The following is a 22,875-nucleotide window of genomic DNA, read 5'->3' on the forward strand; positions in this document are numbered from 1 at the left end:
GTCTTCTGAATAACTTTTATCTCAGAGCTATAATTGCACTCAACAATGAACTAAAGGGCCACCATCAGTGAGTTATTGGACAGCACTACTTGGTCTGTTGTTTGGATGCTTGGGTGGTTTAGGGGTGGATAATTTTTTGATGGGTGGGGGTGTGTTTGGCGATTGTTATGTGTGTTGGGCCTGGTCTCTGGGTGTTAGTTGAGTTTTGTTGTATGTGTATACTGTGTACATACGTACAATGACAATAAAGTAAAGTAATGACTTCACAAATTTGTCATTAATTTTAATGTCTTTGTTTTATGGCCAAAGATATGGCCAAATCCTACACTATCATTGTTTGCCTTCTATGGTTTTCTCACCAAAATGATAATTATCATTCTCTTGACTGCAGGTACAAAATGAATATCTGTTTCTCTTTCCTGAAGATGATGATGTTTGTATTTAATGGAGTGATCTTTGTAAGTATGTGCTACTTACACAACTGGTTGTGGCAGAGAGCTGGATAAATAGTTCAGGAAGTTGAACAGATGCACAAAGTATACTTTTGCAAAATATCTGTGATGTGCAGATGTGAGAGGTTTAAGAGCAGTATGAGCCTCGTATGTGGAAATACTCAGCATGGGAAAGCAATCTTAATACGTTCCATTGTTCATACAACAGAACAAATATGAAAAGAAAAAAATGGTTTGCCACCGTAGTTCTCTTATAATGTAATGGTATAAATTGGAAATGATCCCAATTTCCTCTGTCCTCCAATCCTTAACAAATCCTGTCCAACATTGTCTGATAGAAATAATTGCATGGGATAATTTGAAGGATTAAGTACCTTTCTTCTCTGAAAGTTTGTTTATTTCAATATGTGGATTTGCTCACCAACAAATAGTTCCATTCTCAGTATAAGTAGTCATCACTTAACAACCATAATTGGGACTGGCAACCCTGCTGCTGCGTGAAATGTCACATGACTGCTCCACTCAGCAGCAGCAATTTTGGCATTCTCAGTTGCAGTTTTTGAGTGAATATCACATAGTCGTTAGGCAAGAACCCAAGCCACTGTTGGAAAAAGATAAGGGACTGCTTTCACTTCAACTTTCCCCGTTCACCTGTTTCTCACATTTCTGCTATTTTGGCCACCTTTATAACCATTACTGCTAGCTGCTGCTGCTGCCACCCAGCCCTACTTGCTGCCACCACACTGGATGCTCACTGCATTATGTACCAGTATGGTACCAGATAGGGTCTTCTTTCATGCCACCACCTTTCTTGCGTGTATATCCAGAGTCTACCTTGTTCACCAGTCTGGGCTTCCATTTGCATCCGGCTAGCTCTCAAACAGAAGCCCTGGTCAATTTCATAGAAAAAAACACAAACCTAATACAAAAAAATCTGTCCAACCCAACCCACTCTGATGCAGCCTCACTGGTGCAGAGCAATCACTTTCATAGACTTTTCCTGGAAGAAAACATGCAGACAGCTGGAAAAGAAGCATCATCAAATGTCCCTTAAAAAGTAGCATCATCGGTTCTGTGATAGGTAGAAAAATATCCCCAAACCTCCCTAGGAAAAAAAAAAGGTGGTGGTTGGTGATAGGATTATTAAGGGTAGGATTGTTAAGGGAACAGAAGAAGCCATCTGTAGACCATACAGTCAAGCCAGAGAGGTATGTTGTCTCGCTGGAGCAAAAATCAAAGATGTGGCTGAGAAGCTAACCAAAATAATAAAACCCACAGATTACTACCCTTTCCTACTACTATGCATAGGGACGAATGACACGAAAATGGACCTGAAAACAATATTGAGGATTATGAGTAGCTAGGCAAGAAAGTTAAGGAGTCAGGTGCACAAGCAGTTTTTTTCATCTGTACTGCCAATGAAAGGTCAACATCCAATAAGAGAACTCCCGAGTCCCTTTTGGGAGAGGGGGCGGTCTATAAATATGAATAATAAATAAAATAAATAAATAAAACTAAGGATTCTAAGCTAAATCCACTGGCTAAAGAGTTGGTGTTACCAAAAGAACTTTGGATTCCTGGACCATGATCTGCACTACCTCCATGATGGGCTTTTTGCAAGGGATGGGCACCTCACAAAAATTGGGAAGAATGTTTTCAGGAAACAATTGGCTCAACATATCAGGAGGGTTTTAAACTAAAATTGAGGGGGGAAGGAGACCAATCTTTAGGATATCCAGGACCTAATTCCAAGCAAAAATCCCTGGAAAACAAATCAAATAATGGGGTAAGGAGGGATGGGAAGGAAGACAAATTCAAACACTAAATAGGACGCATTGGAAACATACCCAGAGTCAGACATAAAGTTCTATAATGATCTATATATAAATGTTTAGGCAACAAGCAGGGTGAACTTGAATAAAAATTTCAATTCTAATTATTACTTGAAGGTAGATATGATATAATTAGAATTACTGGGATGAAACCCATGACTGGAACATACTGATAGAAGGCTACAAACTCTTCAAAAAAACAAAACAACCCCCCAAAACCCCAGGCCCCATGAGGTGGAGTTGCACCATTATAAGGACCATTATATTGCTATAGAAATGCATGAAACCAAAGAAAAAATCTCCTATAATGCATATGGGTCAATATAAAAGAAAAAAAATTAACATTGTCATAAGCGTATATTACAGGCCACCCAATCAAGTAGAAAAAATAGATGTACTTTTTGCTAGCCAATTAACAAATATATGTAGGAAACACATTACAATAGTAGTGGGGGACTTCAATTACCCTGACATCAATCGGAAGACTAATTCTGCACCAAGTGAGAAATCAAATAGGTTCCTGACCAATCTAGCTGACAACTTTGTTGCCCAAAAGATAGAGGAGGGAGCTAGAGAGACAGCCATACTGGACTTAATTCTCACAAACAGAGAAGCAATGGAGTTGAAACTTGGGTGAGGGTGACCATGTCATACTAGAATTCAATTTAATGCAAACACAAGCAATAGAACATAATGATACCAGAGTTTTAAATTTTAAAAGAGCTGATTTTAACAATCTCAGAGCTTGGGAAAGATTCCTTGGGTGAAAATCCTAAAGGGGGAAAAATTCAAGAAGCTTGGAAAATGCTTAAAAATACAATCATAAAATCCCAGTCCAGCACAATACCACTGAAAAAGAAAAACAAGATATCCATGAAGAAACCAGCAGGGCCACACAAAGATCTTTCTGACAAATAGAAAGACAAAAAGGACAAGTACAGAAAATGGAAAGAGGGACCCACAACTAAGGCAGAATATCAGCAGATAGCCAGAATCTGCAAAGACGAAGTCAGGAAACCAAAGGCTTAGAATAAACAAAGACTTGTAAAAAAAAAAGATTAAAAAAAGTTTCTTCCAACATATAAATAACAAGGGGAAAAAATCAAGGAAACAGTGAGTCCACTAAAGAGAGAAGATGGCAAGGAAGTAACAGGCAGTAGAGACAAAGCAGAGCTGCTTAACTCATTGTTTACATTGGTCTTCAGGCCAATGTAAAGAAACTAAAGAAACTATAGCCCAACCTACCAAAAACATAGCTGTAAAAGACAAACTAGAAATAAAAGTAAAAATAAGTTTAAAAAATGGTAGGAGAACACTTGTCTGATCTTGATGAATACAAATCACCCGGACCTGTTGGATTACATCCCAGAGTTCTAAAGGAGCTGGCAGATGTCATCTCAGAACCACTGTGCCATATCTTTGAAAAAGTTTGGAACACTGGAAAGGTACTAGAGGACTGGAAAAGAGTTGATGTGTTCCCATCTTCAAAAAAGAGAAGAAAACAGACTCAGGAAACTACAGATCAAACAGCCTAACATCAATACCTGGAAAGATATTGGAAAAGATAATAAAAAAACAGATCTGCCAACATCTAGAAATGAGTAAAGTAATAACTAGCAGCCAGCACAGGTTTATTAAAAGCAGATTATGCCAAACCAATTTTATTTCATTCTTTGACAACGTGACTAAATTAGTAGACCAGCAAAATGCTGTGGACATAATATACTTAGACTCCAGCAAGGCATTCAACGAAGTAGAACACAACCTACTTCTTAGTAAGCTAGATAAAAGTGCAATTAGGTAGCAACACCATCAGATGGATTTGTAACTGGCTAACAAAGCATACTCAACGAGTAGTCCTAATGGTGCTATGCCTACATGGAGCGTAGTAAGCAGTGGGGTATGACAAGGTTCTGTTTTAGGCCCAGTACTCTTCAATATCTTCATAGATGAGGGAATAGAAGGGGAACTCATCAAATTTGCAGATGATACTAAGCTGGCAGGAAATAGCCAACACCTAGATGATAAACTCAGGATCAAGATGGATCTTGACAGCCCTATCTAACAAAATGAAATTCACTGTAGAGAAAAGTAAAGGCTTAAATTTAGGCAAGAAAAACCAAAAGTACATATAGATTGGGTGATACCAGGCTTAATAGAAGTAAATGTGAGGGGGATTTTGGAGCCTTAGTGGACAATCAATTAAATATGAGTCAACAGTGTGTGGCAGCAGCCAAAAAAGCCAATGCAATGCTAAATTGCATTAACAGAGGGATATAATCAAGATCAAGTGAGGTACTAATACCACTTTATAAAGCCTTAGTAAGACCACACCTAGAATAGTGCATCCAGTTTCGGTCACCACACTACAAAAAAGATGTTGAGACTTTAGAAAGAGTGTAGAGAAGAACAGCCAAGATGATTACAGGACTGAAGGCTAAAACCTATGAAGAATGATTACATATGAGGAACTGAGCATGGCTAGTCTAGTGAAGAGAAGGACCAGGAGAGACATGATAGCAGTGTTCCAATATTTGAGGAGCTGTTACAGAGGGGAGTGGGATCAACCTATCTTCCAAAGCACTCAAAGGCCAGACAAGGAATAATGGATGGAAACTGATCAAGGGGAGATTCAACCTAGAGATAAGGAGAAATTTTCTGATAGTGATACAGTGGAACAACTTGCCTTCAGATGTTGTGGGTGCTTCATCACTGAAGGCTTTCAAGAAGAGATTGGATTGCCATATGTCAGAAATAGTATAGGATCTCCTGCTTGGGTGAGGGGTTGGACTAAATGACTACAAGGTCCCTTCCAATTTTGTTATTCTGTTAGCTCAAAATATCTGAATTGTGTGGACTCTGGAACTCCAGAGTTGGAGTTCCAACTCTGGAATTGGGAGAAAATGGAAGACTGTGGCCAGCAGAAGAGATCCTGGGTGGGAAGTGAGCAGAGGCCATGGGCTGGTATAGTAGCAGTATACATGAAGTGGGTGTGACAGTGATGAACAAGGCATGAGGAACAACTGGCAGCATTAGATAGGCAAACAGACAAAGGCCAGTGAAAAATGTTTAAGTCATCACTGAATGAATGACTGTTAAGAGAGGACAATCTGTAGTGTTGGCAGATACTACAGTATCTAGTTAGTATGAGGTCCCAGAAACCAAGAAAGACACATGTTGATTCTACCAACCAGATTTTTATAGGTTTTATATACAGTATATATAAAACCTATTTTATTACAGATAGTCCTAGCTTAACAACTGGTTGTTTTATGTCCATTTAAAGTTACAGTGGCTATAGAATGGGTGCTTTGCAGCCTGTAAGAACCTCAAGCTGTCATAAATGGTCACACTGCTCCCATAGTCACTGACTACATGTCAGGGGAGTCAACTTTATGACTTTTTGCAGCCTATCATGGTCACCTGACCACAATTTGCAATTTTTGTTGTCAGTTTCCAGCATTTTATGCTGATTTCGATAAAAAAAAACAGTCATTCAAATGAATGGATTGGCTTAACAACTGTAGCCTTTACTTAATAACTTCAGTATTTGTTTAATGAATGTTGCAAAAATGGCTGGAAATTTACTTCCAGCCCAGTGTTGGGAGTCAATTTTTTTTACTACTGGTTCTGTGGGTGTGGGTTGGTGGGTGTGGTGTGGCTTGGTGGGCATGGCAGGGGAAGGATACTGTAAAATCTCCATTCCCACCCCACTCCAGGGAAGATTACTGAAAAAATCCCCATTTCCTCCTGATCAGCTAGGACTTGGGAGGCAGAGAATAGATGGGGGTGAGGCCAGTCAGAGGTGGTATTTACTGGTTGTCCGAACTACTCAAAATTTTCACTACCGGTTCTCTAGAACTGGTCAGAAACTGCTGAATACCACCTCTGTTCCAGCCATGTGAGTACCACAACTTACAATTGCAACAACTTATGCCTGTAATTCTGAGCTCAATTATAGTTGTAAATCAAGGACTATCTGTATAGATTGTACATTGCCTTGAGGATCCATTGTGGTAAGGGGGAGATTTATGGATGTTTCTAATCAGTCGATACTGGTTCAATTTGTTAGGAATGAAATGTGGAAGCTAGCAAACAGTCCTTTTTGCTCAAAAGTTTTTATTGCAGAAATAGAACTTTCTTATGCAGAAATGATACCTTCTGGTTTCTCTCCATTTTCCTCCCAGCTAGCGGGCCTGGCTTTGCTGGGCATTGGTATCTGGGTGAAGGTAGATGGTGATTCCTTTGAGAAGATCCTTGGAGTTGCTGCACCACAAATGATGCTTCTGCTCCATGTGGGTTACCTGTGCATAACAGCTGGCAGCATCCTTTTCATCATGGGCTTTTTGGGATGCTGGGGAGCTGTGAAAGAAAGCAGATGTCTCCTGCTGATAGTAAGTGATTTGCAAAAAGATCTTGCCATAGACCAAATGTGGGTGTTATGAATTTGCTAAGCTGTAAAGTTTGCACATGGTTACTCTCATCTTGACTTAATTGCTCTAAGACCTTTTCTGCCTTCAAATTCTTCTGAATCTTGATATGCTGGTAGAGTCCCAAAATAAATGTCCCATCATGAAAGGATCACCAGGCTCTTTTTCAAGCATTTTTGATTCCTATTTATTTTATGGAGCTAGATTGAAGTCAGTTCTCGATATTGGTATTACTCAAAAATTCCAGTTAGGTGGGCAAGAATATTATTTTCTGTTACTTAAAATTATCTTAAAATGTTAATAGATGGTACAAAGAATTATTCTACTTAGATTCTTTATCAGCAAAAGACTGATGAAAGGTTAAAGGAGTTGTAGATAGGTCCCAAGGACATACCCATGTGTGCTTTGAAGCACATAAGTCCTTTCAAATTCAGAATGCTGCACAGCCCTAGTATTGGTTGGTATTTGACATTTGAAATAATCTGTCAGCTCTTTAAGGCAGATCAGGTCAGAAAACAAGTATCACAAACAATAGATTATTTTATTGAAATAGGTTTTAACAATAGAATCTTGAAAGCCTAATATAGTTTCTCCTTCTTATACCCAAGAGAGTCAAGGCAAGCTAATCTTGATATTTTTTTCATCATGACATCAAACATCATTATAAAGCACCAGAGAAGTGCCATAAAATCTATCTCTCTATGAAGCCCCGGGGTCTCTGGGGAGAGGGGGCGGTCTAGAAATCTAATTAATAAATAAAATAAATAAGCCTGCCTAGTTTAGAAACAGCTTAGTTAAATGATCTGACTGCTTCATTCTGTCAAAAAGGCTGTTCCTTATATGTGGTGAGGGGGCAGTCTCAGGCCACTTCACTTTTGGCAGGATGTTGCCTTCCATCCATCCCCCTTATAATCCACATGAACATCATTTATAGTCAGTATAAATATAGTATGCCTAAAATTGGGTTGTCCTATAGATATTATTAATATTATAAGAACATACTATGACAGCGATGGCGAACCTTTTTTGGCTCTTGTGTCATAAGTGGGGGGAGCGCAGGGGGGTATGCTGCACCCATAATGCAATGTGCGACCCCCCCAGTGCGCATGCGCGCACTACAGGTGCGACCCCCGCATTTTTTGCATGCTTTTTTTGCCCTCCCCAGGCTCCAGAGGCTTTATAGGAGCCTGGGGAGGGCAAAAACAGCCTCTCCTGCCCCCCCCCGGAAGCCCTCCGGAGGTTTCAGGGACCTTCAAGACGCTTCCCTGAAGCCTCCGGAGCAGTCAAAATGAACCTCTGAGCAAACCGGACTTCCCATTTGCTCGGAGGGTCGTTTTGAGCGCTCCGAAGGCTTGAGGACCTTCAGGATGCTTCCCTGAAGCCTCTGGAGCAATCAAAATGAACTTCCGAGAAAACCGGAAATCCATTCCCGAACTTCCGGTTTGCCCGTAGGGCCGGTTTCTTGCGCTCCGGAGGCTTCAGGGAAGCTCATGAAGCCTCCGGAGGGCCTCTGGGAGGGCGGGGGAGGCTCTTTTTGCCCTCTCCAGGCTCCTATAAAGGCTCTGGAGCCTGGGGGGGGGGGTGGCTTTAAAAAAGAGTGAACTCAGCTGGCCAGCGTGCACATGGGCGCTGGCCAGCTGACAGGGCAGTGCCTCTCGTGCCCTGACAAATGGCTCCGCATGCCACCTGTGGCACGTGTGCCATAGGTTCGCCATCACTGTACTATGAGCTGCAGTGGTGCAATGGTTAGAGTGCAGTACTGCAGGCTACTTCTGCTGACTGCCGGCTGCCTACAGTTTGGCAGTTCGAATCCCACCAGGCTCAAGGTTGACTCAGCTTTCCATCCTTCCAAGGTGGGTAAAATGAGGACCCAGATTGTTGGGGGCAATATGCTGACTCTGTAAACCTCTTAGAGAGGGCTGGAAAGCAGTGTGAAGCAGTATATAAGTCTAAGTGCTATTGCTATTGCTAACAAACTCAACAACAAAAATAATAATAGCACACCTTATCTACTCATTGCAGTATGTCTGTTTCTCTTTCTGACAACTAAACCAATCATATGGTACAATATTGAATCTCTCTGTTTAAAAACATTGGAAAGTCACTATTTAGATTTTGCCTAAACCCTGAGCTTTAACTGGCATTTCTGAGCTCTAGCTTTGCTGGTAGTGAACAGCACATTTCTCTGTTTCTAGTTTTTTGCAGTTATACTGGTAATCTTCACAGCAGAAGTGGTGTGTGCTGTTGTGGTGCTGATTTTCTCCACTGTGGTAAGTCATGGCTAACAACACTCTCCCCCCCCCCCCCATTTTTTCACATGCTACTCAGTACGCATCCTACTAGGATATCTGGAAGTATAGCCCAATACGTCTAAAGGTAAAGGTAAATGTTCCCCTTGCACATATGTACTAGTCGTTCCCCACTCTAGGGGGCAGTGCTCATCTCTGTTTCAAAGCCAAAAGGCCAGTGCTATCTGAAGACGTCTCCGTGGTCATGTGGCTGGCATGACTAAACACCGAAGGCGCACGGAATGCTGTTACTTTCCCACCAAGGTGGTCCCTATTTTTTTATTTGCATTTTTACATGCTTTCGAACTGCTAGGTTGGCATAAGCTGGGACAAGTAATGGCAGCTCACTCCATTACGCGGTGCTAGGGATTTGAACTGCCAACCTTTCTGATCGACAAGCTCAGCGTCTTAGCCACTGAGCAACCGCATCCCTGATAGGTCTAAAGAACACCAAATTTAGGCGGGCTGATTTAGCATGTTGATGACACAGTTCATCCAACTATAGTGAAAGATTTTGAACAGCTGATAAGGCAGATGACAATTTAAACAGTATTATAAGGAAGTGAAGTGACAAATTGTAATATTATCATTTACCATTAACATGCCTCTTGACTTCAGGCAAATATATTTGTTGAACACTTGAAAAACTGGGCCATGAAGACTTTAAAAGAAGACTATGGGAGGCAAGAAGACCTCACAGCCATTTGGGATACTACAATGAAAAAGGTAATTCAGCTGGCAAGGACCAGTTTTATAAAACCATAGAATCATGGGTGCTGGAAAGGACCTTGGAGGTTTTCTAGTCCAATCCACACAAGGCAGGAGTCCTTATACCATCCTGGACAAATTAATGTTCAATCTTTTTGGAAAAGCTCCAGCAATGGAGTACTCACAGTTCTGGGAGGCAAGATTTTTCACTGACTGATTGTTCTCCTGTCAGGAAATTCCTCCTTAGTTGGGTTCTCTCTCTAACGAGCATCCTGGAGCATCAGGAAACTACCAAAGAGAGGAAAAAATGGAAAGAGCAACCCATAACTAAGGCAGAACACCAGCATATAGTTTGAATCTGCAAGGACAAAGTCAGGAAAGCAAAGACTCAGAATGAACATTTACAACAAATGTCAAAATGTTTTTAAAAGTTTCTTTCAATATAAAAAATACAAGGAAAAAGTCAAGGAAAAAAAATCAGTCCACTAATGGGAGAAGATGACAAGAATGTGACAGGCAGCAAGGAGAAAGCAGAACTGCTAAATTTATTCTTTGCATCTGTCTTCACAGAAAAGAAAAGAAAAATAGTCCAACCTACCAAAAGCAGAATCCTAAAAGACAGACTAGGAATACAAGTTAAAATAGACAAGACAGCACCTATTCACCTTATTCAAATCACCAGGACCAGATGGATTACATCCCAGAGTTCTGAAGGAGCTGACAGACAAGATTTCAGACCCATTGAATTATATATTTCAAAGATCCTGGAGCACTGGGGAACTATCAAATGACTGGAAACCAAGCAGCAGATATGTAAACCATGAACAAGGTGATTAATAGAAGCCAGCATCAGTTTATTAAAAACAGATTGTGCCAAAATAAACTCTGATTGCCTTTTTTTAAAATAAAGTGACTAAATTAGTGGTTCAAGGAGATGTTGTATATATTTGGACTTTGGTAAGCTATTTGACAAAGTAGAGCACAGCTTACTTTTTGGAAAGATAGAACAATGTGGAACAGACCAAATGGATTCACCACCAAATGGATTCAGCTACCAATCACACTCAGGAGATAGTCCTCAATGGAACAATATCTGCATGGAGGGAAGCATGCAGTGCAATATCTTAAGGTTCTGTCTTAGGCCCGGGGCTCTTCAATATCTTCATAAATGATCTCTCAAATTTTATATCCACATAAGGTATCACAGAGTTACTGCTGAAAATTAACTTGTGATAATATGTCAGCACTCAAATGACTCTCTGGCATGCCCTTGCAATCTTGTTAGTCTGACTTCCACTTTAACTCAGAGAAATTCTAAGTTTGATTTTGAAATCTGCTACCGTTTTGCTCAAATACAGCTGCATTTTAAATAAATACCAAGGTATGTGTGGGGAAAGTCTCTTTTTTCATTTATGATTTAATTTGTACTTGCATCTAGACTGTTCTACTTTAATCTCTGTATGCATCAAAAAACTGCAAGAAGGAATGGAAAGATTGAGAAAATATAAAGAATTGTATATGTGCAGCAATCTGAAGAACCAACTGAATAACAGGGTAACAGAATAATAGTTAGAAGGGACCTTGGAAGTCATCTAACCCAACCCCCAGCATGAACAGGGGACTCATTTCAGACAAATGGTTGTCCAGTCTCTTCTTGAAAGCCTCTACCCACAACTTCTGAAGGCAAGCCATTTCACATGCTTGATTATTCTCACCATTAGGAAATTTCTCCTAAGTTCTAGGTTGCTTCTCTCCCTGATTAGTTTCCGTCCATTGGTTCTTGTCCTGTTTACTGAGGCTTTGGAAAATAGTCCCGACCCCCAACTTTGTGGCAGCCTCTCAAATATTGAAATGCTGTGATCATGTCTCCCATAGTCCTTCTTTCCTTCTTTTCACTAAACTAACCATACCCAATTCCTGCAACAGTTCATATGTTTAACCTCCGGCCCCCTAATCATCTTTGTTGCTCTTCTCTGTACTCTTTCCAGAATGTCAACATCTTTTTTATATTGTGGTGACCAAAAATGGATGCCGTCTTCCAAGTGTGGCTGCACGAAGGCTTTGTAAAGCAGTTCTATTACTTCACCTGATCTCGATTCTATCCTTCTATTAACTCCGGGAAAACCTTGAAAAATGGCCTACTTAGTTTGTGAGGCATTAAGCATAATGAATTGGGTAATATAAAACTCCAAATGTTGGTACTGAATTTACATCTTAGCAGCTTTGGGATAGTCAATATATTTTCTGGCTGCTTCCATGTCTTTTGGCAACTGTAAACCTCATGCATCTTCCTGTTCTAGCTGAAATGCTGTGGATTCAACAACTATGCAGATTTCAACAGTTCCTACTTCTATCAAGCTCATGAGAAATACCCTTCTCTTTGCTGCCTATCCAACAAAGAATGCCAGCAATTTGAAATAGACCATAATAAGCAGGTAACTTTGTTTCCTAAAGATCACAAAAAGGCTGGTTGCTTTTCAGGGTTGTGACAAGGATTACTTTTAAGACCAAAAGCAGCCCATCTAATTTTTGTTAGAGGAAATGACACCCCACCCAGTCTGTAGGTAAAATCTAATTAATTGAGGGGCCACCAACCTTTTCATCCCCAAACCATTCTAATCCCAATTCAAAGCCTACTTCAAGGCAACTCTGATCATTTTCAGTTCCTGCTAGGATTCAAGGCACTACAAAAAGATGTTTTTGTAGGCAGGGAACTCCTTAATTTGGCCCAATAGCCAAGCACACAGAACTGCCATCTAGTCAGTGTTTAGCTGTTGGCCTGTTATTGACTGCATTGCTCTCTGCACTGTTAGCTTGACCCCAAAACAGCCCTCCCCTCTTTAAAAAAAATCAAAGTAAAAGAAATAAATTACATCAGTTCCCTTCAAATGGCTAGAATCACTCCACTTGGAGCCTGTAAGTCAGCCAAACCAGAATATCACCATGGCAAAGAAACATTTGAGTGGGTTGACAAATTGGAGCTCTTCACCAGAAAAGCAAGCTGTTTGAACTATGGCATTTTCTGCCACATTAAAGCTACTCCTGAATTACAGGAAACATGTGAACCAAGTCCCTTAAATAATGAACGAAAATACCATATTTTTCAGAGTATAAGAGCATTTTTTCCTCCCTAAAAGAGGGTGAAAATTTGGGTGTGTCTTATACACTGAGTGTAGTCCCACCCGCCCGCCCGCCAGCCCCCACCCTTTGGCCTCTGCCTCCCAACCATTTGCCTCCTTGCAGCAAACAGCCTGTTTCAGTTTCAGCTTCAGCATAGCCTGATTAGCACAAGCAGCTGATTGTTGGTTGGATCGGCCTCTCGACAATCAGCTGCTTCAAGCTGCAGGGATTGCCATAGCCTATTGCTGCCTCCGCGTGCCCCTTTTTCGGCCTCTGCGTGCTCCATTTTCCACCCATTCCAATCCCCATCGCTTGGAATGGGCGGAAAATGGGGTGCACAGAGGCTGAAAACAGGGTGTGTGGAGGTGGCAATAGGCTATGGCAATCCCTGCATGCTTTTCCCCCCACTATGCATCCTACTTTATTAGAGTCCCAAAGAATTCATTAAATTGGCAATATGATCCAGGACTCTTGTATCAATACTGATACTGAAAGCAAGAGATTTCAGTAACATAGAAAAGTGGTAACAAATTCTCTCCACTACATCACATATCTTCGTCTTTCAGGGCTGCTTGTTTGAATTTGAGATGTTTCTGAACCACAATGGGAAGATTGTCGGAGGAATGGCTCTAGCAATTGGGATGGTTGAGGTAGGCTTACATAGGCTCATTCTCCTGATCTCAAGATTCATGACATTATTAACATAGAGTCAGAGACCCCAGAATTTGCTTTCCAAAAGTAATGTTTGATTAAATTTATTGCAAAAGCCCAGACAGTGTGGGTAATGTATGTTCACTGTTTTGTTTGATAGAGACTTTAGAAAAACTGTATCTTTCATCTGATTACCTGCTTTGATCAGTTCCAGTTGGGTATTTTTAACAATCTTCTCCAATCTTTTTCCTTTATGTCTTTACTGCCAAATGCTTTACCTCTACTAAAAGACTCTGGTAATCATAATACCAAAACTAAATCTCACTAGCAGATTTAAAATTATACTCCATGTGGGGTTTTTTATTATTATTATTTTATTTATTAAATTTTTTGCCCCCATCTCAACCACTAGGTGACTCTGTACAGCTTATGCAACAATATGTATACAAGAGTAAAGCACTATAAAAATAACAATTATCAGGTATAAATTATGCTAAAAGATAGGGGGAGGGAGAAGGCTGAGCAGGTGAATCTGTGAATCTGTGAATCTAGATGTTGGATAGCCATCTGTCTGAAACGGTATAGGGTTTCCTGCCTAGGCAGGGGGTTGGACTAGAAGGCCTCCAAGGTCCCTTCCAACTCTACTATTGTATTGTATTGTATTGTTATTAATCGATTAATCACCGCCAGTGTGATATTCCTACCTTGGGGCTCCAGACTAACTGGCAGAGTCAAGTCTTCAGGAAGGTGGGAACTGACCTCACTTCTTGAGGTCAGGAGCAACAGGTTTCTTGTCCATTATAGCACAATGTATCCTGGTCTTCAAAGATATACCAGTATGCTGATTAATTTGCAGAAGTTGCTACCTTCATTTCTATAGTGGAATTGATAATAGGTTCAGAAAAACCATCTCTAAAAGCCAAGAAATCTTCCTACTTATATTAATTTTAGGCAAGATTCTTTCATTCTCCTATATCATTTGTAGATATTGCCTAGATGCTGTCAGATTATACTGTCATAGAAAATGAGTCAAACTTTTACTGCATATTCCCCTCCAAAATGTTATCATAATACTTCTGAAATCTAGAAAAAGAGTAAGTGAATAGCTTCTGCAGGCTTTGAGGACATTTTAAGTCTATTTTACATCAGAGGTTGTGTCAGATTAGTAAAATAGCATGCTACTATGTCAATCTCATTTCACTTTTTCTTTTGTTTTGTAGCTGGCTGCTATGGTTGTCTCCTTGATCCTCTATTTTCATATTGGTACAAAGGTCTGAAGCAAAACGCCATTCCTTGGCCCGATCAAGCACCATCCAAGTCAGTCTGTGCCTCCAGTGAAGGACAAGACAATTGTCCTTGTTCATAAATGGAAAAAAACACCATATCTTTTAGTGGCTCTGTATAGCTATAGAGCTACCATATCTTGAACCTCTTTAATAATGTTATTGATCAATCATTAATTTCCCCTTCCTATTGTAAAAATCATTACACAGTCAGACATGCCAAGAAAATAAATAGGCTTCATCTATTACTATTTGTTCTATGTGGTGGGAAGCCCAGGGATATATTAGAAGGAACATTTATTTTGAAAAACAGAACATTAAATATGTTTGAGTGTCCTTTGTAAGGATATGTGTATAGGCTTAGCAGACCTGATGAGAGTGCAGGCAGGGAAATAGTACCATTCCTAAAGCAGATCAAGAATGCAGCTGTATAAAGTGTCTGTAATTTGGAAACTTTGAATGAGGGCCAGGAAGAATTGGTTCCCAGAAGTGACACAGTTAATAGCCCAGTAGTGTCAATAGTGTTCCATGATAAAGCATGAGTTGCTTTAGTGCTGACCTCATAGGATAGTTTGAAAATATACTGTATGAGATAGCAACTTATATGTAGGATAAGCAAATTTGCTGATGCAGGCATTGTGTCATTAATAAAAATCTAATCCTCAAGCACTTTTTATTATAATCTAACTGCTTTTGCCATAGTTATTTCTCCAATATTGATGCAAGCTTTTACTACTCAGTGATTCTTTATTCTGAAAGACAAAATATATTGTAACTTCAAATTAAAGAAACATGTGCAATACTTTTTATGTCACAATGTGATTAATCTTTAGGAGTTATTTTGATTTCATTACGTAGCTAAGATTTCACAGTTTGATTTAAGTAACAAAAGCTAACACTATATTAGATGAATTAGTGGACAATTTTAATTAATGAAGCCATGAGCTATGAGGTTTATTTTTTATTTTTTGATACGGCATGATAGGGAATGAAAAAAGGAAAATTAACTTTTCTTATTATTATGGTTTGTTGCAAGTCAGAAACAAATATATTTAGACTGGATTTGGCATTTTTTTCCATCTATCGAGTCCTTCCCAAGGACTCGAATAGACTGATATTGTTGTTTGATGATGTTGAAGGTATTGTCAAAGGATGTAAGTTGTTCTCTGTAAAGCTGCCTTTTGCAATTTATTATTATTTTTATTATTTATTAGATTTCATATAGCTTCCCACTTCAGTGGACTCTGGGCAACTTATAGAATATAATTTATGATTAAAACAAAAACATAAACAAATATAATAACAAGAAATAAAATCAAGTGCAACCAAGCACAATTAAGCAAGATTATAATTAAAAAATTGGTTAATTGCTAAATTTTTCTAATATACCAATAAAGTATCTCACCATGGGGCACTTCAGTATCAGCCTGTTCAGTCTCTCAACAAGTCATATGAATTTGAAAGTGAAGATCCACCAAGAATACATATAGAGAATACCATAAATTCAGGGGTGATATTCAGACTGGTTCTGTGAACTGGCTGTTACGATTCTGTGCAGTTTGGAGAACTGGCAAATTGCACCACTGACTAGCTCTACCCCTCCCCTCCCCACTGCTCCCACTCACTCCTTTTCGTGTCTTGTCTGCCCTAGGGGATGCCTAGAGGCACACCCGCAGCATAGCTGCTGCTGCTCTCTGGTTCCTTCACTTGCCTCGACCACATGGCCCAGCTGATTTCTGCCTGGTGAGCCCTCCTTTGCTCACTTGCCCAGCTGCCTCCCATGTTGCCACTCTTCACCTGGCCTGAGAAGGTAAGGCCAACAGCAGGGATAGAGGCCCATCATGCTCTTCCAAAGGGCTGAGGGGAAGGACACAGTGAGGCTCGACCGCCTTTTAGACCTGGCTCCAGGAGGGAGGCCCAAGAGAAAGTGCCTGGTCCAGACACACAGCATGGTGATTACCCCTGATGGTCGCTTGCCTGCCGCCCAGAAGCAGCAAGTCATCCCAGATGCGAGACCCAATGTGTAGGGGAGGGTAAATGGGTGGCAGCTGAGAGCCAGGCCCAAAAGGAGTCCAAGTCTTGCCACGTTGCCTCCGAGGCAGCCCACCCAAAAACAGGCTCCATAGCCACTCCAAACGGCCTGCTGCCACTGCCACATTGCCACCCCAAATGGCCTGCCATTGCTGGCTCAAACAGTCTTCCATTGCCTGCTTGAATTGCCTGCCACCACATTGCCACCACGAACAGCCTGCCATTACCAGCTTGAATTGCCTGCTGCCACTGCTGCATTGCCACCACGAACAGTCTGCCACGCCGGCTTGAATTGCCTGCCACCACCACATTGCCATCCTGAATGGCCTGCCATTGCCAGCTCAAATGGCCTGCTGCCGCCACTGCATTGTCACCTCAACAGCCTGCCATTGCTGGCTTGAATGGCCTGCCACCTCAGGTGCATTGCCACTCCAAATGACCTGCCACCACCACCGCATTGCTGCTCCATGAAGGCTGGCTTTTTGCTTAAGTTTGTCTGGCTGTCGGGGAGGAAATGGACAGGGGCCTGGGGAGGAAGCCATTTTCCCACCAACAGCTGAACAAACCTAGCAAAAAGCCAGCCCTCACTGGCGCCATCTTCACCGACAGCGGGCTTGCAAAGGGCCATGTGGCTCCACCTGCATCAAGCTAGACTGGGGGGGGGGGGGGAAACAGCTTGAGCAAGCACCGAGGAGACTAAGGGAAGAGGGAAGTCAGGCAAAGGGGCAAGCAAGGGCATCCACAGCACATGAACTTTCCCTCAGCCCCCTTCTTTCGGAGGGCTCTGCTCAGATCAGTTCCCCTCCTGCTTTTCCGCTTCTCCTCTCACCCCATTAGGTAGCCTCCCAGCGGGAGCTGAGTGGCACTGGCAGTGGTGAGAAAACAGGCTGGACACCACTGCTCCTCCTCAGCGTATGTTCAAAGGCCATCAAGCAAAAAGGAGGATGGAGAAAAAATGTGGAGCAAAAGGGACAAGACAACCAAGAACCTTACCTCTTGGACTTTGCAGCAAGTTAAAAAAACAAGGCAATGGGAGGAATAAAAGGCGATCCATCAGCACAAGCCAAGCAGCCTGGCTGTTTCAGATTTTAACCCTGCGATACAGGCAATGCCGTGCACTCCTGTCAGCCTGGAAGGCAGACTGGGCATCTGGCCAGCCGGTGGGAAAATAGGAATAGGTTAAATGCTGTGAAATTGGGGGCGGGAGGGAGAGCAGGTGGATGCATTTCACCTACGCATGTCAGCAAAACATGGACCTAGAACATGGGCCTAGATCCCACCTGATGCTGCCTCGGGATGAGTCCTCTGGGAGAACCCACACTGTTTGGCCACTTTTGCTTCCCCTCCATTAAAGCCAGTGCCTTGGGAAAGAGAAGAGGGGAAAGTCTCAAGCTCCACAGTCTCTAATTTTCTTCTATGTTGGTGCGAGGACCCCAGGGAGCTTAGTGGCAACATATTGCATGCTTTTCAATCCAATCAGCCCGGGCTTGAAAACGCATGGCTGGGGCAGAGGAGCGGTCCTCCTTAACAAGCTCCAAACCATTGCTGCTGCTCCAAGCTTCCTTGTAGGTGCTGGAAATCTGGTACTCCTTCCCCGAGCAGTCAGTCCATGTCCCCCTCTCACTCCAGGCACCAATTCCCCCAGAGCCCCATGCGTGCAACCCAAAATTTTACGCTGGGAGGAAAGGCACACTGAAGCAACCAGCAGGCTTGTTAAGGCATGCAAATTGCGGTATGATGCTGCGAAGCTCCTTGGGATCCTCGCATGGGTGTGGAAGAAAATTGGATGCTGCAGCCAGAGTGGGCTTGGAGCAGCAACAAGTCCGGGTGCACAATCTACTCCTCAAGGTCCCAATGCCCAAACCGGCAAGCTGGAAGAGAGAATCTCCATCGTGCTGGTGAGTATATATGGACCAAGAGGGCTTTTTGCTTTTTATGCCCACCTCCCCATCATGATCCAATGTGCAAAGCAAAAGGGAGACGGAAAATGGGGTGTTAACATTGGCCTTTCTCTTTTCTGCCCCCTACTCTCCTTTTGCCAGCATGTGCTAGCTGGGCTTGGCAGGCAGTCATAATCTTCAGATGGGCTTTTATTTTGTCAGCCCAAGGTTGAGGGAAGGGGCTCGGAATGGTACCTAGGTAATCACCCTGTCTCTGCAGCATTGTCTCGCCTGCGCCGCCCCAACTTGCCATGAGTGACGTCGAGTTGGCCATGCCCACTCAGTCAGTCACTAGGCGAACAGGTTGTTAAATTAATTGAATCCCACCTCTGCATAAGTTGAATCAGTGCTCACTTTTTCTATTTTGCTAATCAGCAAAATGTCTATCCCAGTGATGACGAACCTATGGCACGCGTGCCATGGGTGGCACGTGGAGCCATTTGCCAGGGCACGCGAGGCGCTGCCTGTCAGCTGGGCAGCGTGCATGCGCCTGCTGGCCAGCTGAGTTCACCCTTTTTTAAAGCCATTTTTCGCCCTCCCCAGGCTCCAGAGGCTTTATAGGAGCCTGGGGAGGGCGAAAAGAGCCTTCCCTGCCCCCCCGGAGGCCCTCCAGAGGCTTCATGAGCTTCCCTTAAGCCTCCAGAATGCAAAAAACCAGCCCTACGGGCAAACCAGAAGTTCAGCAACGGACTTCCGGTTTGTTCGGAGGTTCGTTTTGACTGCTCCGGAGGCTTCAGGGAAGCATCCTGAAGGTCCATGAAGCCTTCGGAGCACTCAAAACGACCCTCCGAGCAAACCGGAAGTGACTTCCAGTTTGCTCTGAGGTTCATTTTGACTGCTCCGGAGGCTTCAGGGAAGTGTCCTGAAGGTCCCTGAAGCCTTCGGAGGGCTTCCGGGGGGGGAGGCTGTTTTCGCCCTCCCCAGGCTCCTATAAAGCCTCTGGAGCCTGGGGAGGGCGAAAAAATCATGCAAAAAATAGGGGGTCGCACCTGTAGTGTGCGCATGTGCACTGGGGAGGTTGTGCATTGCATTATGGGTGCAGCATGCCCGCACATGACCCCCCTGCACTCCCCCCACTTATGGCATGTGAGCCAAAAAAGGTTCACCATCGCTGGTCTATCCCCTAAATTATTACCGATGATACACAAAATTTATCTCAATTCTATTGTCAGGCCTGCAGCCATTTTTCCTTTTGGATCTTTGACCTGCCACACTTTCTATTATTCTACTATGCATTTTCTATTCTGGGAAAATGGGAGGGCGGATTGTATGGAGTTAGAAGATATGTAGCCATAACAAAATTCTCTCTTGAAAGCCAAGGTCATCCTTTGTCTTTGCACTTCTGCACCTGACCGGAACTGGATCGCTGGAACTGCCAGCACGGCAGTGGAAGATTGGATCATGTGATGGACTTGTGGGTGTGGGGGCAAGATCTTGAACTTTCAACTGGGTGGGGAAAACCAGGAAGCTTTCAGATTTAGGTTTTCCCAGATGTGCCAATATGGCTCTCCTAAAAAATTGGAACTTTGAGGAATGCATTGCCTCAGACTCTGATTTAATTTTGGATGCTTTTTGGAATTCTGACATATATTTGACACAAATATGGCTAATATCTTCCTCCCATCCAAAGTACCTGTATCTTTACAGTAGTTGCCAAAAAAAAGTTGCTATAATGAGAAGCTGTGTCAGAGAAGATTGATTATAGAGCAAACCACTGCAATTCTCCAGAGGTTTCCCAGCTACCTTTCCCCATTCCAGAGGTGGCTTGCTCTCAGTTCGGACCGGTTCAGGCAAACCGATAGTGGTAATTGGGCCTGGATTGCTGAACCAGTAGTGACAGCTGGCTGGCCACACCCCCAAACCGGCCTGCTCTGACACTTGCCCTGCCTCACCTTCGCCATGTGCATCCACAGAACTGCCTCCTCCTGCCTACACACAGGTAAGCATTTGCACAACCTAGCCTCCCCTCCACCAGCCAACATCTCCCAAAACCGCCACCATTGCAACCATTCTGGAGAGGGTGGCAGCAGCAGGAGGGCAGTCCCGAGCCAGGATCAGATGCCTGCATTTTTTCCTATCTCCCACCTTTCCTTCCCGTTGTTCTCCCCACCATCACTCGCCCGTCGATTCATAAACACAGGCATGGCCTCCAGGCTGCAAAATTGAACGCTTCGATTCCTTCTAGGAAACATACAGCTTTTCCACATCATAAATCCTTCGGCAGTCTATTTTGGGGAGTTTTTCCCCTCTCTTCCCCCTACTCCCTCCGTCAGAGTCCCAAAAATGTTTGCCACTGTTTTGGTGTGGCCGTGGCTTGGTGGTGATGGGTTCATGTGACTGAGTGTGCCTGAGTGATGTCAAGTTGGCCATGCTCACTCAGTCACATGCCTCCCCACCAAGCCACAGTAAACTGGTAGTAAAAAATGTTGGTACCCACCACTGCCCCATTCCTCTCTGCATTCAAAAGCCCTCATGAGTTATGAAGCTGAAATCTAGGCAGTTTTATAACACAGTGATTTTTCCAATAGCTGCTGCCATAGTTGCATGCTATTATGGTGACTGGACTATGAAAGAAAATTATAAAAAAGGAAGGAATTAAGCTCAAGAAACAGAATCCTGAAACTCTGGGTTTGAAACCAAGAAGCAGGATGAAGCAAAAGTTCCCACCAGTGGGAAAACAGACTATCCCTAAAGTCTGTAGAACACTAGCAATTCAAAGAAAATAGCAGTTTTGTGTGATCTCCAATAAATGAAAACATTATATTTTCAAATAAATTGAAACACTTTCCCCAAACAGACGTCATAATTCAATCAATCAGGTGTGAAGCCAAAGTGGTGCAAAATGCTACTCTAGAAGTGTCCAAGGTACGGTGGTTTCCGAATGTTAAAATCTATTTGATTGTTTAACTGTATTTAAGTTTTATGTTAAATTTAATTTTTTAAAAAAACTAATCATTACACATTCATTAATAGATAATTTTAATAATTTACAGGCCCGGATCTAGAGTAGTCTTTAACAGGTCTATGATGAGAACAGCATGTTATTTGTGCATCCTAGCCAGTGGTGGGTTTCAAATTTTTTTGGAACCTATTCCGTAGGTGTGGCCTATTTTGTGGGCGTGGCTTAGCAGTCATGTGACCGGGTGGGAGTGACCAACTTGTAAATGTGGTGAAACTCATTTAACAATGCTCTTGCTTAGGAACCAAAATTTTGTGCTCAATTGTGATCATAAGTTCTCTTCCTTTTTCCTTCTTTCTTTTTCTTTCTTCCTTCCTTCTTCCTTTCTTTCTTGTGTCTCTCTCTCCCTCTTTCTTTCCTTCCTTCCTTCCTTTCTTTCCTTCCTTCCTTTCTTGTGTGTCTCTCTCCCTCTTCCTTTCTTTCTTCCTTCTTCTTTCTTTCTTGTGTCTCTCTCCCCACTTACTTTCTTTCTTCATTCCTTCTTGTGCCTCTCTTTCCCTCTTTCTTTCTTTCCTTTCTCTTCCTCTGTCTTCCTTCCTTCTTTCTTTCTTTCTTTCTTGTCTCTCTCCCCCACTTATTTCCTCCCTCCTCCCTCCCTTCCCTCCATCCTTCTTGTGTCTCTCTCTCCAACGTTCTTTCTTTCTCTTTCCTTCTTTCTCTTTCTTTCTCTCTTTCTCTTTCTATCTTTGTCTCTCTCTCTCTTTCTCTCTCTCTCCTTCCTTCCTTTCTCTCTTACTCTTTCTTTCTCACTCTCCCCCCCACACACACACACACATACCTTCCAGTTGGCGAAAATTTCTGTTTTGCCAGCTGGGAGGCTGGCAAAGAAGCCTCGTTTTGCCTGCCACCCATGGCACTTCACTTGCTGCAACTCGGACAATGGGGAGGTGGAAGTAGCGCTGGGTTTGAGGAACGGATGTTCCTTCTGCTCAGCTTACGCACTTGAAAAGACCCCGCAGTTCCACATTCACAGCTGATCCCTTCTTGGTCAAAAGGGCACCTTTTCGGTCCCAGCTGGGCGTCTGGAAGAGAGTGGCCGAAGTGGCTTCTCTCTCCTCCTCCTGCAGCCGAAGGAAAAGCCCCGGGGAGACGGGCTCCGCGCGCTGCAGCCCGGCAGAGCAGCGCGCATAGCCCGTCTCCCTGGGCTTTTCCTTCGGCTGGTAGGAGGAGGAGAGAGACGG

The 22,875-nt window shown here is 42.8% G+C and overlaps 1 protein-coding gene across 1 annotated transcript; it reads left to right on the forward strand.

Moving 5' to 3' along the window:
* Positions 1-238: 238 nt before the first annotated feature.
* Positions 239-14,892, forward strand: LOC309394861 (tetraspanin-1-like; the record flags this gene model as incomplete). The annotated part of the gene is made up of 7 exons (XM_081958510.1): positions 239-249; positions 392-458; positions 6,472-6,678; positions 9,621-9,728; positions 12,011-12,145; positions 13,397-13,480; positions 14,702-14,892. 7 exons carry the CDS (start codon positions 239-241, stop codon positions 14,756-14,758), a joined length of 669 nt encoding a protein of 222 aa, XP_081814636.1. The 3' UTR covers positions 14,759-14,892.
* Positions 14,893-22,875: the final 7,983 nt, after the last annotated feature.

Source organism: Natrix helvetica, assembly GCF_964273705.1.
Source record: "Natrix helvetica genome assembly, chromosome: 1".
NCBI lineage: Eukaryota > Metazoa > Chordata > Lepidosauria > Squamata > Natricidae > Natrix > Natrix helvetica.